Source organism: Haliaeetus leucocephalus, unplaced genomic scaffold (genome assembly GCF_000737465.1).
Source record: "Haliaeetus leucocephalus isolate CR32 unplaced genomic scaffold, Haliaeetus_leucocephalus-4.0 Scaffold148, whole genome shotgun sequence".
Taxonomy (NCBI): Eukaryota; Metazoa; Chordata; class Aves; order Accipitriformes; family Accipitridae; genus Haliaeetus; species Haliaeetus leucocephalus.
The window spans coordinates 1,988,714-2,005,124 of record NW_010972584.1 but is presented as its reverse complement, the minus strand read 5'-3'; the positions used below and the strand labels follow the sequence as shown (position 1 = coordinate 2,005,124).

Here is a 16,411-nt window from a genome sequence, read left to right as displayed (position 1 = left end):
CACCTGCCTTTGCAGAAAGGCTTTAGTGTAAACGCTCAACATTTTCCAGTTTTATCCCAAGGCTTCCCCTCATCAGGAAACATGTTACATCACCGCTCAGCTCATAAGCAACCCATTTGTCTTTCAGCCATTTTATGGCCCACTTCTTTGATGACCCACCCTGACATGCACATGCCTGGAAAACATGGTCATCTGTCCCACCCTCTGCCTCCACTTCCATGCACTCGTTCCCTGAGCACCCATTTTTAAGGACATTTTCATATCCACATAATACCTCTTTAGACAGTGCCTTAATTAGCCCAGTGGTCTTGGAGTCACAACGGCAAAAGCTCCTGTTGAGCAGTACTTCAAAACCAGATGACTTTACCCCCACCAGGAATACAAACCTACCAAAAATAACTATGAAGGCAACCCCTTCCTCAGTTCCTCCCTTTCCACAAACAGGTAGAAAGTTTTGACAGGCAAAACCATTTCAGCAACTTATTTGAATGAGTGAAAAGTCTTGTAGGACTATTTACTGGTGTTTTCACTTACATTTTACTAGGTAATATTTGTCAGATCACACACTGATTATGTGACCACCATATGCATCCAGAAGGCAGCTTTAGAACACTAAAGCAGCAGCAGTATTCTCTAGCCTCTGACCACCATATAAGATATAAGTTTTGAAGTACCTAAAGGTGGTTGCAGGCTATATCCATGTTGAGCTGCCCACCCCACTTGATGAAGGAAAGGATCCAAGTAGAATAGCCATTGGTCAAATTTGTCAGAATCCTCCAGCCCTTCGTATCGCAATTTAAGTCTCCCACCAACATTTTCTACCACGTTGACTATCCACGCTTCCAGGGAATCCCGGATGTTTTGCAGTTCTAATCGGGACCCTGGTGCAATGAGATCCAATGGATTTTTCCCTCTGTGAAGCTACAAAAAGAACATAGATTATTCTGTACAACAGAACAAAACAAATCCTGTAATTCCACTTCTTTACAAACATTCTTTTTGCATAAATAAAGTATGAATACAGAAGTAAAGAAATACAGGTCCCTTACTAACACAAAACAGAAATGACAATGTTTAGAATCGCTGGTGCTGCGCTGGTGAGCTTCTGCACTGCCTGTAGATACAGTCACAAATTTCACTTAAGTCTTCCTCATCATTTTCAGAAGCATTATGACTTGTATACTCAAGGTTTGAAGGAAACATGAATAATCTCTTTCTAAAACTGAGTCATCTAGCATACAAACATGACTAGACAGAAAACATACAAAGATAAAAATGTTAGTTGTCAAGAAGATGTCGGCAGCATTTTCCAAAAAAATTATGTTCTGTACTTTACAACCAGACACTGATACAAGGTGTAAATACTGTCTTAAGTGCAGAGGAGGGGATACAAATTTGGTTCTTCACTAGCAAAAATGCAAGTGAAACAATAACCTGCCCATTAGTTAAAAAAAAAAAAAAGTGAAAGAAGGAGTCAACTCAGAAAGGAGACAACACGAAAGCTAGATAAATAAAGGATTATTCCCTTAGAGCTGTAAGAAGGAGGAGAAGAATAGGAGGAAGACTGAAACCTAAGGGAGTTTGAAAAAGGTCTTTCTTTTGATAGAATTAATGAACAGCCCAAACCTGCAGTGACAGTTTCAGGACAACACTATCAAAATTAAATACTATAAATAGGAAACACTAGAGAGTGGAACTTTAAGGTCAGCAGCATATTACAATGCTCCCTAAACTTAAAAAAGGGAATTGAACTGACAATCTGAATAGGGATTTCCTTAATGACAAAAGGGAAAATCAAGACAAAACCCAAGATGCAGCACATTGCAGCACTTACCCCCTCCAGCAGGTTAGCAGGAGCACTGCATGCTCCTTTCAGCACCCGCTGAAGGAATTCCTCCTGGTCAGGTATCTTGTCCTTGATACCTAAGTGAAAAGTGAAGAAAGACTGTGATTCTTCCTGTCAGTTAAATATTATTCAGGTGACAAGACGTTACTACGCTCTTGTGCTGCCTAATTGACAAGAATCTGCCACATACTCACCAGTAACACCTTAAAAGAAGAAAAAACCCAACAAAATCTTTAAAGGAAATGACAAAGCAGTAGAATTTGGTGGGTGATGATTAAGATAACCACAAGTCTCTGTAAAAATAAGTCTAGTTCTGAAATTAAGCTAACTCCTCTCTGGTGAAAAAGCAATCTCCTACTGTAAGTCATGGCATTTCAGAAAAACACGGCAGAAAACCTCAACTTGTCATCACAGCAACACCACCTGCGCATAACAGCAATTATGAAGACTACCTGCCAGGCTTACAAAGGACAAAAGCATACTTCTGTATGTACTCCCCACTTCTGCATATAGAGCCAATACCTTCAGGCACTTTGAGAATCTTCTTGTTCTGCTCACACCAGCCAATTGGGTGTAAATCAGCTGTCATGATATCACACCAAAAGTCAGCCTTGCGGTCTTCCCCGTAACCATCGTAGCGCAACAGGAGCAGCTGCCCACAGGTAGTAATGATGGTGGCTACCCAGTAGGTGTTTTGGTCAGACTTGACAGCAACTTCTAGCTTCATACCAGGGGCAAAACCATTCTGCAAACTCGTATCCACCTGAAGAGGAAGAAGATCATCACATTTGAGCATCTCTCAGATACTTCGTGGAACCACAGAGGGAACAATTTAGACATGTTCATTAGCAAAAAACCTCAAGCCAAATGCCATCCAGTCTCTTCATCATGTTATGTGAACCAGATTGGAGTGTACATGGAATCATCACTCATGAAATCTCCTTTGCATTTCATAGTATCTTTTCAACCTTAAATCAATATCTTGCAATTCATCTTCCTGCCCTGCACAATACCTCACCCACCACTGAAAAGCTTTCCAACTCAAGCTGGGCTGCCAAGCTAGGCAAAATTAAAGGTCAAACTCAGCAACACAACTCAGACTTTTTGTGTTAAACTGTGTCTTTCAACCTCTTTGGACGAAGAGCCTGTTTAAAGCACATACACATGCTGTAGGTAACAGTATCAATGTCTCTTCCGCCATGCTCACTTAAGAAGTCACAAATCTGCACAAATTGCAGAATAAGGATTTTTAATGTCTCTACGCAAGAACCCAAATAATTCTGTATGTAGCATTGTTACATAAATTGCATAGAACATAAACACTATGTGTTCTTCAGTGAACTCTGGCTTTGACAACAATAAAGCACCAAATACTGTGTGCGTGTGTGCGCGCACGCAGGTCAGGAATCTGACTGCACAGTATTCAGATACTGAAACATGAACTTAAAAAGAGAAGGCAAAACATTAAGTTTCTTGTATCCCAAACTTCCCCCAGCTCAAACATTCCTGAAAGAGCAGAAGGACCCTGTTCTGCTCTCACTACAGTATGTTTCTGAGCTACGCTTAATTCCATGGCCTCAGTCTTAAAAATCTAACATGTCAATCCCCTGTTCTCAGCTGAATGTAACCAGTGTTTTCCTTCTTAAGTGGTCCCAAGTTCCATTTCCTCTTTGACTCAACTGCAAAAAAAGGCTTTCAGTATGATGCAGATGCAGTAGATATTTTCTGGGTTATTTATTACCAGTTCTGCGCTGACGGTTCAGTAACTGGCATAGCTATTATAGTCTCATCAGCCAGCACATACTGGTTTGCTAAAAATAAAACTAAGAGAACCACATTAGAAAGAAAAGCATATGCCTCTGTTAACTGTTCACATCCTTTAGGTTAATACCCTTCACTTAGAGAAACCCCTTCTTAAAAACAAAACAGCAGGACCCAATACCTGCAGGAATTTTGAACTGGTATTACAGAGGTCATCTCTTCAAAAAGATAGTTGTCTTGCTGAAGAGATATTAAGAAAGACTTCATATTCTGATTCCTGAGAGAAAAGCCATGAGCTCGACACAAAGTCTGAGGAACTGGGAAATCTGTGCAGCTGATTTCTGATACCTGAACTTTCAGCAAAGCCTCACAGCAGAGAGAGCTGCATTCAATGAAACCAACAGCAACAGATGGAGCTTTCCCTGAACTCAGGTGCATTTTTCTAACACTGTCATTTATGTTCCCCGGTGGATACAGCAGAGACCAAGAAGTTAGCCCCCTCTCCTGGCAGCTGGGCAAGACGACACCACTAAGTGGTTTAAAGCACAAAACTTGTTTCTTTAGGCTGGCTCACTGAGCACACTAGCTAGCAGAAGATGCTGTGGAAGCTCGGGGAGTATTTTCTTTGGAGCAGTGGGTCTGAGAGTGGCAGCTTCCTGCTGCACATATGGCAAGCTGAGATGGCCACGAGAGGTTCGTGATAGCACTGCTTAGGCAGCTCCAACTCCCAGGCCCTCCTTCCCATCGAGCACTATCCCCCCGCTTTGTGCCAGGTCACAGGTCAGACCTGGGGATCCGATTCAGCTCAGAAGGAGGTAATGATAATGAACAGGCAAAAGGCATTAGGAGCACGCAAGAACACACAGCAAATACATGTGTTCAGATGATGCTGAACACTAACTTAAGTTTTAATATGTATTTACACACACATATAAGTTGCAGAAAGGAATTAAAAAAGAGCATTCAACATTTCTAGGGAACGTGTATTTAGACGTAGGGGGGAGGATGACAACATTGGCGTCCAGTGCAACTCCAGGTTTTGGTAAGCTCTTTTTCCTGCTAGATTGTAGGCAGAACAGTCACTTTGATCTCAATATTGTTTAATTTTTAAAATGCAAACAAATTAAACATTAGAACACACTTAATTTGAAGAAGTAGCTTACATTTTCCAACGCATCTTGCTCATAGCAAGAGCAAAACTTTCAGAATTACTAAAAGCATACAAATATGAAAAAGTCCTCTCTCCCACCAGCAAGTCTAGTTCTTTGCTAACACAGGCTGTGTAATCACGCATTACATTTTCTTAACCTGATCATGTACTCTCCTACAACATGGGTTCGGTATTTCTCCCCCACCACTCATAATGGGAGCCTGGTCACAGTCTCACCACTCCAATATTTAAAAAGAACCAAACAAAACCATTAAGCTTCCATCTAAAATTTATTTATATTAATTTATTTATTTATACATGTCCATTTGCTCTTGTGCCAATGTTATTCTTCAGCTTAGTTTTCTCCCTTCTGTTTTTTTGAGAGTACAAAGGTAGTCCCCTCTTAGCTCTCCTGATGGTAGACTATAAAAAGAAGTCATTCTTCAAGTCAAGCAACTAGCACTGCACAGATTCCAGCTGGAGGGACCAGCAGTCGCTAGTACAGAGACATCAGTGCCTGTAGGCTCTCTCACCTGATGTACCTTGGAATCGCACCAACATTTTTTTAGTGCTTCGTAACACAGACAGGCTGTCACAGAGACACTGAGGTTCTCCTCCTCTACCTTTTCCAAACCATTGCCTTCTAACGGACAGCAGAAATCCTGAGCATGTGACCTTGCACTACTGAACTCCTGTTCACAGCAAGATCTAGGTGATGTGACGCTGCTGTAATGTGCTCCTCTCCGCTTGTCAATTCAGTGTCAGCATTAACTTTCCAAAATTTTATGCCAAGCTTATTACACAGAGAACATCAAAATCGGCCTCCAGACAGACTCTGAGGGAACTCAGCTAGCAAACGCCTGGCGGCCCCCTTCTGAACACGCAGGCCTCTATTTCCAGGCTCGCTCACGACCCCCCGTGCAGCGCTCCCGCCCCCCCGTGCAGCGGCCCGGCCAGCCCGCCGGGCCGGGTGCGGAGCGGGGCCAGCCCAGCTCCCCCAGCGCGGCTCCTCCGCGGCGCTGCCCACAAGAGGGCACCCGACGCAGCAGGAAAGGACCGGCCGAGGCGGCTGGGCTTCGCCCACGCCTGCTCACTAAAGCACTCTCCGCGGCACTGTCACTTGCACCAGCAAAACCGCACCGTGCTCTGCACACGCAGGGAATAATAACAATACAGACCGTGGATTTTGGTTTAAAACTAACTGCGTTTTTACTGACCACGGCCACAGCCATCAGACCTCTTGTTTGACACAGCTGAGCTGGCCAAGAGTTCAGTGCAGGAGTAACAAAGTCATTCAAAGTGTGTCTCCTGCTGATTAACAAAATATAGCTGCAGCGTTAATTCACTTGGCCACCACTGTAAGGCTGGCATTACAATTAGTTTGTATAATGTCCAGGCTATGATAGCAAGTTTCTTTAACAGAGATCAAGCAAGGTAAACCACACCGGAGGACCAGACAGACCACTCCTTGCACTACTGCAAAATGCCGCTGCTCCAATTCCATGCTTCTCCCTCAATGTGGGCTGCATGGAGGCCACCGCTCTGAGTAAGCTTGCTCTTGCTAGAGCCTTAGTACACTGAGCAAAAACAAAGCAAGCACAGGCCTCTCCCCTTCTGAAATGAGATACCCGAATGCTTATTTTGAACAAAAAGCTTACAATTACATCCCAGCGTATGGAAGAGCCTCTGCGAAGTCCACATCTACTGTGCATCTTTACTGCTAACACAACTGCCACATTTTAACAGATCTTTAATGTTTTGCACTTCTGCAGGTTACCTTTGGACTCAAAATGCTTTCTGATCCTTCATGAACAGACCTCAGTTTGTTTTCCTTCTGATGCAAGTCTCCTGTACCAAAAGTGGTGATACCAGACCCAAAAACCTGAGCACCACGGAGTGCTTTCCAAGCAATGTGCCACACACAAGTCACTACCCTCACTGCCGTGGTAAAAGTCCCACAGCCAGTCTTTGAAAGACTGTAAAACAGTAACTTTAATAGAGCTGGATAAGAATACAGGCTGGCAGTCTGGAAGGTGTTTCAATTGTTGGAAGAGATCCAAGAGGTTTGGAAACCAGCTCTGTGCTGTTCACCTTCACTGACAACCCAGGACAAGAAGGCAGACTTCACATTCAGATCTCACCCAACAGGACAGTGCATGATTTTACCAACAAACATTTGATTAAAGATATCTAAGGGCAAAGACAAGGGCTTATCAAGACTTCATACTATCCATTAAGGCCGTGATCAAAAATTATCCTAATCAGTTTTCTAACTACTCCAGTCAAGTGTTTGGCAGAGCTATTATTTTCTCCTTGGCCTCCTTGAAAGCCACCATTAAAACCTTCTTTGAGAGCACATCTGATTTCTGCTGTTCAAGAACTATGCCACCAACCTTCTAAAGCTAGCTCTTCCACAGCAGTTATCCAGTAGCAATCACCAAAAGAAGAAAGAGACTGGCCAGTTTGGCCTTCATGAGAAAAATTAAGCTTATCTTCTGGTGCAGAAAAGACTAGGAGCCCCTTAACTTTCAGCACTTGTGGATGGGATTACCCTGTGCTTCAGACAGTGAGGAAGACAAGATAATAATTACAACAGTAATAAAAAGGTGAAATTCCTCATTTCTCTTTAAGAAACATGATTCTAGTTAAGTCTTCCAGATCTGAGAGCATCAACTCATTCAAAGAAACCCTAAACATTCAGTATATCAAAAAAAACTGATGTAGGAGGTGGTAAGTAAACATACACTCCCTTACTCACATGTTTAAAAGATCCATGGGGGGCAGCAGTTGCTCCTGTGTCTTCTAGATACTCATCCCAATTGAATTCCACTTCTTCCACACTGGAACCAGCATCTGGAAGAGAAGCCAAATTCCTCCTATTTAGCAACCTGTTGGCTTAAGTTTCAGGCTACTAAGAACTACAGAAAAACCCACTTCAATTCCAAGTGACTGAGGACACAAGTGCGCAGTGAACTTCAGTTACACATTTCAACACACAGACTTTAAGTTGTATCTCGTCTGAAAAATAGTGAGATCCTGAGGATTTTGCTTAAGCAGAAATTGTTTACAATTGCTGAGAGGAGAATATAGGCAGAAGAGTTCTGTATTTGTATCAACAAATATAAGAGACTCAAAACTCTGGGCATACTGGACCTTTGGTGTATTAAATTAAAAGTCATCCAGGAAACAGCAATACCAATAGTAAGAGGTTTGAAAAGAAAGACTAGAAAAAAACCCTGAAATATGACTCTCCTCTATTTAAAGTTAGATAGTATTTATTTAGAAGTTATAAAACACCAAAAGCACAGAGGACGACTCAGGCTAGTCCTAAAGAAAACAGCTCGAGACACAACTGAAATCAAGAACACTCAAATTAGTCACTTAAAAAAACCCAGCTCATAAGGTGTAACAGCTTCTTTAGACCAAGAAAATCTCATTTCTGGATGCATTTAAAACAAAAAATGTGCTAAAACCACTAAAGCCACAGTTCAAAACTCACTTAGGCTGTTAGAGAAGCAAGCAGCTGTAGTGAGCCACACTACAAATTAGTCAGATTTTCTATTATTGTCAAGCCTGTCCCACAGCCCCGGTCTCCCCTGCAGTTCTTGGCTTGCTTCCCTGCCCCCTTCCTATTCCCACCTTCTCCAACGTGTAACCCGCTATGCTGAAAAGACACCACAACCAACACAGGTTGGACTTCAGGTGCCCTATTTAGTTCAGCATGCAGCAACATTATGTTTTTCCTGCAGGCACAGTGCGGGATGACCAGGGAAGGTCCCACTGCAGGTAAGTGGCATTTTTAACCTCAACACACAAACTACAGCTTCAGGTTCACCAGCAAAATGGGATGGCAGTGACATGACATAAAAGTAAAGCTTTTCATTTCCACTTTTAGACCAATTCTACCAATCTGCATAATAGTTGTCTTTATGAATGAACACGAGAGATTTCCTTCTCTTGGTACAACGAAACCTGATACCTTGTTTGTATTTGAAAATGGAGAAATCTCTCTGTATCACAACCACAGGGAGAGCGCAGCAAAGATTATAGGACACCAACATTTCTTACACACTCTGACTTTCTTAGGACAGGTGGTAACTGTTCTTTCAAGGAATAGTAGCTTGAGCAGGAAACATTACATGTCCAAAAAAAAAAAAGAATGAAGTACTACTACATGCCCATATCAGACCCATGGACATGCTGACAACCTGCTAAGTATGCTTCACAGCAGTTCTTAGTACTTGAATAGAGAGGGGCAAATATTTGCCCAAAATTCTGAACTACATTCAATTGTCTAAAAACCCTACAAGTCTTGAGTGTAAAGTAGGTTCATTTTATCTTCAAACTGATTGTTAAGCTTATCTTTGACTTTTCATTGTACTTCTAGGAATTATAATTTCCCAAAATTTAGAAACGTATATTCAATTAGCTTTTGTTTGCTGATGACAGTATCTGTTTTAAAGGCAGCTCTTATCTCTCCCAAACCCGATTTCACTTTGCTAGTTTTAAACAACCACAGTTGGTTATATTGGCCCTTCATAAGCCCCAGAGCTCAAAAAATTCAGAGCTTGAATGTCACCATCGCTTTCAGGGGATAATTTTTAACTTACTGAAGAAATAGACCTGGAGAAGGGCAGAAGCAAGTAATTTTATTTTTAAAAAATTTTGAGGGAGTAAAGAGGTTAAGGAACACACCACAGCTGTTTGCAAATTAGGGTGGAGTTGATCAAAGCTTTGGCTGCAAGTCATTCTAAGAAAAACATAATTTCATTGCAAAATGTTGTTAAAACAGATTAAGATTTCTTAACTCATTAAAACCGCACTTTAATATAACCATAAAAATGCTTAAGTCTACAGCTGCAGAACCAAAGTGGGAAGAAACATCAGCTTGAACACATCCATAATCAGTCGAAACCAAGAGCAAACGTTGTCTGATTTTTCTCCTGCCTAGAGAACACCAGTTCACCCTTTCCCAAAGAAAAGCACCCAGCTGCTAAACAGCAGCAACAACCCCACTTTCATCCAACTCCAAAAGCACTTTGTATGTAAAAAGCACTGCTTGCAATGTCTAATGCATTCCTGCTTGAAGGGAAACATAAAGCAACGTGACTGCTCTGTGCTTTTTAGCAAGTTTGAAAGCCAAGTAGCTCGACCTGGGAATACTACACGGATCTTGAGGCTTTCCAGCCGTGCTCTTTACCAAGCCGCTTGCAGCACCAAGTCTTCAATAACATGTTATCATCAGATAACTGTCTAAGGGGCAGTTAAGCTCCTTAAATGAGGCACAGGTCACTTAACACACTGAAAGGGTCAATTAGTAACTTATGTTGCCACTTAATTGCTGCAAGGAGCTCCTGAGAAAGCCAGTTTGCATGCTGCTCCAGCTACTCTTTCGCCTCTAACGGCAGTTAAAACCAGTTCCCAACTGGATCAGAGTTACCACAGGTCCTTTGTCACTCCACTCATCCACGGTCTCTGCAGCCTGGATGTTTTCATATCCAAAAGAGCTGTTTCCTTCCAGGTCTGCACTGCGGTGAGAAGGGCTCCGATTGCTGTGTACTGTACAGTGCCCAAATCTCACCAGCACACCCAGATGCTCTCATGCAACTCATTTTTCACAGAAAAAAAAATAAATCACAAATTCCTGTCCAACACTCATTGCAAATTTAATACTCCTCCTGCTTTATTTTAGGGAGTTTTGTTGAGTCAGAGGGATTTTTTAAAAAACTTTTTAAAAAAGCACCCAGAACTTTTGCTGTTCCATTCATTCATAAGAGTTCAACTCAGCTTGCATTTACACTTTACTAAGGTTTTACAATTAAATGAGGCTAGGTGATTAGCCTCGTACTTCAACCACCGAGCATGCAGAGCTGGGGAGTTCAGGTGCTTTCCTTCCTTTAGGAGACTGGCACAGCTGAGGGCCATGCTTAGCTATAGGATTTAACAGATCTACCTGCTGCTTCTCATACACGGCCCTGCCACAGCATTCCAGGTTATTTAGCGCAGCACTTACTTAACTGAATCAATGTGGAACATGAAAAGTTCGTTGAATAAAGCTCAAAGCAAAAATGCTGTATGAGGTTTCACAGTGAGAGCACTAAATTAGTTTTTTTAATTGTGGCATGTGGTAGGACTACATAAACCATGAAAAATCTCAGAAATCAAGTATCTATTTTTCAACATCTGAATGCAGAAACACTCCAAGAGTATGGTGAAGGACCATCCCTCTGGTAAGGCTCATGCTAGCTGGAAATCTTTGAGAGTCAGAATGAAATTGCTTTTCTGGTTTTATTGTCAGGACAGTTGCAGCAGAGCAGGCCGTTTAAATCAAGCCTTTGATCTAGTCCGTTGGTATTTTTTGCAAGACCCTATTGCAAGACCCTCGCAGGTTAGCAGATCCCAGGATACACAGAGGACTAGTTTAATGAAGCTACATTCCTGAGGGGCCATATGTCTGTATTAAATGTCCTGATCAGTCTGAGTTCAAACTGCTCAATAAAACCTCAGATATTTACACCAGAAACTCTCACTACTGTGACCAAACTTGCAAATTTGTATGACAGATAACAAGAAGCAAAATCATATTTAATCCATTTAATCCTAAAGCACAATTTATTAATCTAATAAAATGGGTGTACATACATGTATGTTTCTCTCTTTCTCCCCATATTCTTAATTGCTGTAAGTCCTAAATTAATTCAGCTTTCTACTACACCGAGACATATTTTCCTATATATGGTGGGTTGACCCTGGCTGGACACCAGGTACCCACCAAAGCTACTCTATCACTTCTCCCCTCAGCTAGACAGGGGAGAGAAAATACAACAAAAGGCTTGTGGGTCTAGATAAGGACAGGGAGAGATCACTCAACCAATTACTGTCATGGGCAAAACAGACTTAGGGAAAATGAACTTAATTTATTGCCAATCAACCCAGAGTAGGGTAATGAGAAATAAAACCAAATCCTAAAATATCTTCCCCCCCCCCACTCCCTCCTTCCCGGGCACAACTTCACTCCCGGATTCTCTACCTATCCCCCCAGCAGCGCAGGGGGACGGGGAATGGGGGTTACGGTCGGTTCATCACACGTTGTCTCTGCCGCTCCTTTCTCTTCAGGGGCAGGACTCCTCACATTCTTCCCTTGCTCCAGCGTGGGTCCCTTCCACGGGTTGCAGTCCTTCAGGAGCACACTGCTCCAGAGTGGGTCCCCCACAGGGTCATGAGTCCTGCCAGAAAACCTGCTCCAACATAGGCTCCTCTCTCCACAGGTCCGCAGGTCCTGCCAGGAGCCTGCTCCAGCGCAGGCTTCCCATGGGGTCACAGCCTCCTTCGGGCACCCACCTGCTCCGGTGTGGGGTCCTCCACGGGCTGCAGGTGGAGATCTGCTCCGGTGTGGACCTCCCTGGGCTGCAGGGGGACAGCCTGCCTCACCATGGTCTTTCCCACGGGCTGCAGGGGAATCTCTGCTGTGGTGCCTGGAGCATCTCCTCCCCCTCCTTCTTCACTGACCTTGGTGTCTGCAGGGTTGTTTCTCTCACATGTTCTCACTCCTCTCTCCGGCTGCAGTTTCTGTGCCCCAGCAACTTTTTTTCCCTTCTTAAATATGTTATCCCAGAGGCACTGCTGCCGTTGCTGATGGGCTTGGCCTTGGCCAGCAGTGGGTCTGTCTTGGAGCCGGCTGGTATTGGCTCTGTCGGACATAGGGGAAGCTTCTAGCAGCTTCTCACAGAAGCCACCCCTGTAGCCCCCATGCTACCAAAACCTTGCCATGCAGACCCAATACACTACATTAGACAGGATGACTGAGCCACATGTTAGCTCAGTGGCAAAGAACAACTTTGGCAAAGGTGGGGAAAGAAACCAGATGTGAGTCTCATCTCTGTGGCCTCACCATACAACTAGTTTCTGTCAGTAAAGCTTTCAAATCAAGCTAACATTATCTCAGGTAAAATCGGAGAAGTGTCCTACAGAGGTTCTGTGGATAACTCTTATCCACTCTGGAGGTGAGAAAATTGTCTGTAAGAATACTAGAAGCTTCCTAGGTAGGGGTATTGCTTCCCATTTATCATTATTTCTACTACCATCATTTTGAACACTACCTCTTCCTTTCTGAATTTTACCATGAATTATGTCCTGCTGCTCTCTGATGCATACAGGAAGAGAAAGAATACTGAATTGTACCATTTGGACACAAGAAGGTAGTGAAATATTAAGGACATTAGCCCTTAAAAATACCTGCAATGGAAACAGCCTACACCAGACTGTTTTGATCTTTGGATTTGAGTTAAATTCTCACTGCAAATAGTTTTCATGCATCTTTAATGTGATTTAGTTGAAGACTGTCATATTGGACATTTAAGTACATCACACTGAAGTCTGCAAGACCTTCAATTAAGTCTAACCTAAAGGTTTCTCACCCTGAAACTTAGATATATTTCAATCTGATTTTAATAACAGTTAATCTTTTCCATCTATACTGGCTGCAAGGCCATGAATAAATAAAGAGAGGATGGAATTTCAGCAGCTGAGGAAGACTGTGACAAGAATGAAAGTCGTCTTATCCCCCTGTAGTGCAGGAGAGCATCACAACCAACAACCTTGACCACCGTCTGGGTTCTTGTAGGCAGAGAGCCTGTATGTAACAACCAAAAAGACAGAGCGGAATCTCCAAAACTGCTAAAAATCATCAAGTGGAAAAAATGACACCAGTCAAAGAATATGAAGGGAATGTTCCAGTAGGGGTTGGGACTGGTCTAACTCAAAGCATTTCAGGAAACAATATTAGAGGGCACAACAAAATCAATGTGCTTATGCTTACATGTGTAGCATTTGCTGGAAACTAGCTTTGAACTCAGCAAGTAAAGCTCTCTTCAGCTATTGTTTGCTTTTCACAGCCACCTGTACTCAAACCAGGCACAAATACCATGCTCAGGAAAATAGTTGTTGAGTAATTTCAATGCAGTATCAAACCCTTCCTAGCTATTCCGAAAGCACACACAGGGAGGACTGTGTGACCTCTGATACCTTTTGAGGAAGATGGAAAAATGTCAATAAAGGTTCTACTATGGCAGGATGTGCCTGTGAACATCCCATCGCTGACCATGTATACGTGTCCTTAGTGTTCTTCTCAGCTGCTCAAAGCCTTTTCTCTTTCTTGCACTACATGAGAGAAGTTAGCAGTTTCCACTAGCAGAGGAAACAGTGTTTGCATGTGCCTGGAGACATTCTGCATACTTGAGCATGCTGCTTTTTCTTGCTTATTTGAGGATATAATGTTGACAACAACTTGACTGATTGGCTATAATTAATAATCAAAAAGCATATTTCAGCATCATAAAGCAGATGATAGCATTCTTCTAAAAGCACTGTAGATTAAAATCACATTTAACTTTTCTTCAGTAACACTGACAGCAATTAGACTTTCATAAAGTAAAGGTACAAAAACTACCAATTGTCCTATGAGAAGAGCTGCTTGTTGGACAAATACCAAAGGAAAGTAATACTCAGATAAAATCCTAATGCAATTGTTTACACTGGTAACTACAAATTCAAATTTACTTTATACTACCTGTACCAACACTATAGGTAGGGACCTCCTCAAAGAAAGGGATCAAACCATGGCAGTCAAGTCAGAAAAATGGATGGTCCCTACCCCCGCAAGAGTGTACAATTCCAGAAGTGTTTCAGAAAGCTGTTAGTATCCCCAGCTACCCCAGACAATCACTTTTCCCAGCCTAGTGTTTCAAGGTGAACCAAAACCTGAGCTAATTTATCATAATATACCACTCTGCAGCAGGTTAGGAGTTGATATCCCAAGCCTATCAAAGCAGGCACACCAAGGCACATCAGAAAAACAGGACAGACTACAATGGCAGCAAACAACTTCAGTTATCTGACTTTTTAAACCAGCAGCATAACCTTGTCAAAATATTAAGAACAAGATGAACACAAGGACAGAACACGATAATATTAACCACTTTGACAGACAAATGCCTTAAAATAGTAGCGTTAAAGCCACTGAGCTTTTCATAAGCCCATCTCATAGTGGTATCACAAAGAGGAAAGACACAGCTTCTTAAAACACAATTACTAAGGTGGGTTAGATTTTGTCCTCCTTTAAGCCAATGATACACCCTGCTTTTGAAATAGAGCAATAACAAACATAAGCCCCGTAGCCAGAATCTAACCCACAGTCATTGAAATTTGAGTTTCTCCCTGTATACAGTACACAGCATCAGACACATGCACTATGAAACATTCACTGCGCTCATCTTTGTTCCATCTCATTTGCCAATTTTTTTGAGAATTTTTAGCCAGGGAGCTCAGCTGTACTATTACCTGCATCATACTGCTGTTCTCCATTCATCTCCACAGTAGCCCAGTGATTATTTTGAGCAGCCAAAAGCAGGGGAATCCAAGGCTGTCACAGTTTGGTGGTCATGAGTTGCCTCCCGCCTTCAATTCTACTGGCAGCCAGGACATTCAAGAAGGTATCCTGAAAAAAACCTGAAAAGAACAACCGATAAGAAAATGTTTACTGGATTTTAACTACTTTTAAGATACATTAAGAACATTACTCCAGCAATAAGCCAAAAACTTTAAAGCAAACAAGGGCATCTCACTGCATTTATGTATGTTTAGCTATTCCACATCCTTCATCTGCAGACCAAACTGATGCTAGAAAAAACATATTTCCTAAATCAGGCAATTATAAAGCTGACTTTCAACATCTCTTTAGCCCCCCAACAAATCCACCCCTCTCAAAAGCTCCTTCAACCCTTCACAAGGCTAAAGAAGCAGGGAACTAACCAAGTCATGTCTTAGGAGCAGGACAAAACAAGAATCCATCTCCTTTGTCACCTGGACCAACAAAAATGCCTGAAGTCAAGAAAGCCAAACTGATACTAGCAAAGAAAGAGTACAATGAGGCTTACAAAATGTCTGCTCAGGCTGTGTGTTTCTAATGCTTTAGCCATTTGCTGTCCACAAGCCTTCAGGCAATTAGCAACTCTGGCCTTGAATGGCTGTAAGACAAGTTTAAATATATGTACACATTTTAAACTTCCTAGATTTGTAACAGTTCAACCAAGGAGCCATCACTTCATCCCTTTAACGGGACTTGAAGACACCAGTGAAACTGTTATGCTTTGACACAGTAGCTCATTTATTATCAAAATGTTGTCTCTTATAGAAGTGGAAAAAACAATTAATACTCTGTACACCAAGAGATGTACTTTGTTTTAATTTCATTTTCTTTTACCAGTCTTAACATTTTCTTTGGATTTTATGGCAGTTCATTTTACTGTATATTAGCTGGTAAAACATATTTTAAGATATTCAATACAGGTAACAGTCACCTCTCATACTGTATACTTAAAAGATGTCTGTATTGACTTCTGCCATGCCAATGGTTCTTCAAGGAGAAGCAGCCCTGTACAACTGCAGAGGACTGCTCCCAACTACATTACATTAAAATTATGATCCTGTGGTATGAGAAAAAACAAACAAGTGATACAACTCCAGCCTACCCGTAACTCATAATCCTTCCACTCACCAAATTTCTTAAGCATCACCTTCATCGCCAAGGGACACAGCCCTTCTGCCACCAGACTCCCAAATTGTTTGGAGACAGCACGACAAGAAAATTTTGCGGT

At 42.2% G+C, this 16,411-nt stretch overlaps 1 protein-coding gene across 1 annotated transcript in view; it reads right to left on the bottom strand.

Annotated features, from left to right (window-relative positions):
- Positions 1-15,252, bottom strand: part of SFMBT1 (Scm-like with four mbt domains 1) — a 36,092-nt gene extending 20,840 nt beyond the window's left edge. Inside the window, exons 1-5 of the mRNA XM_010561590.1 lie at positions 15,096-15,252; positions 7,516-7,610; positions 2,369-2,609; positions 1,835-1,923; positions 675-921 (exon numbers count right to left, since the gene is read on the bottom strand). Of these exons, the coding sequence (XP_010559892.1) occupies positions 675-921; positions 1,835-1,923; positions 2,369-2,609; positions 7,516-7,610; positions 15,096-15,123 (700 nt within the window). The 5' untranslated portion in view covers positions 15,124-15,252. The remainder of the gene's footprint in view (positions 1-674; positions 922-1,834; positions 1,924-2,368; positions 2,610-7,515; positions 7,611-15,095) is intronic.
- Between the last annotated feature and the right edge of the window lie 1,159 nt (positions 15,253-16,411).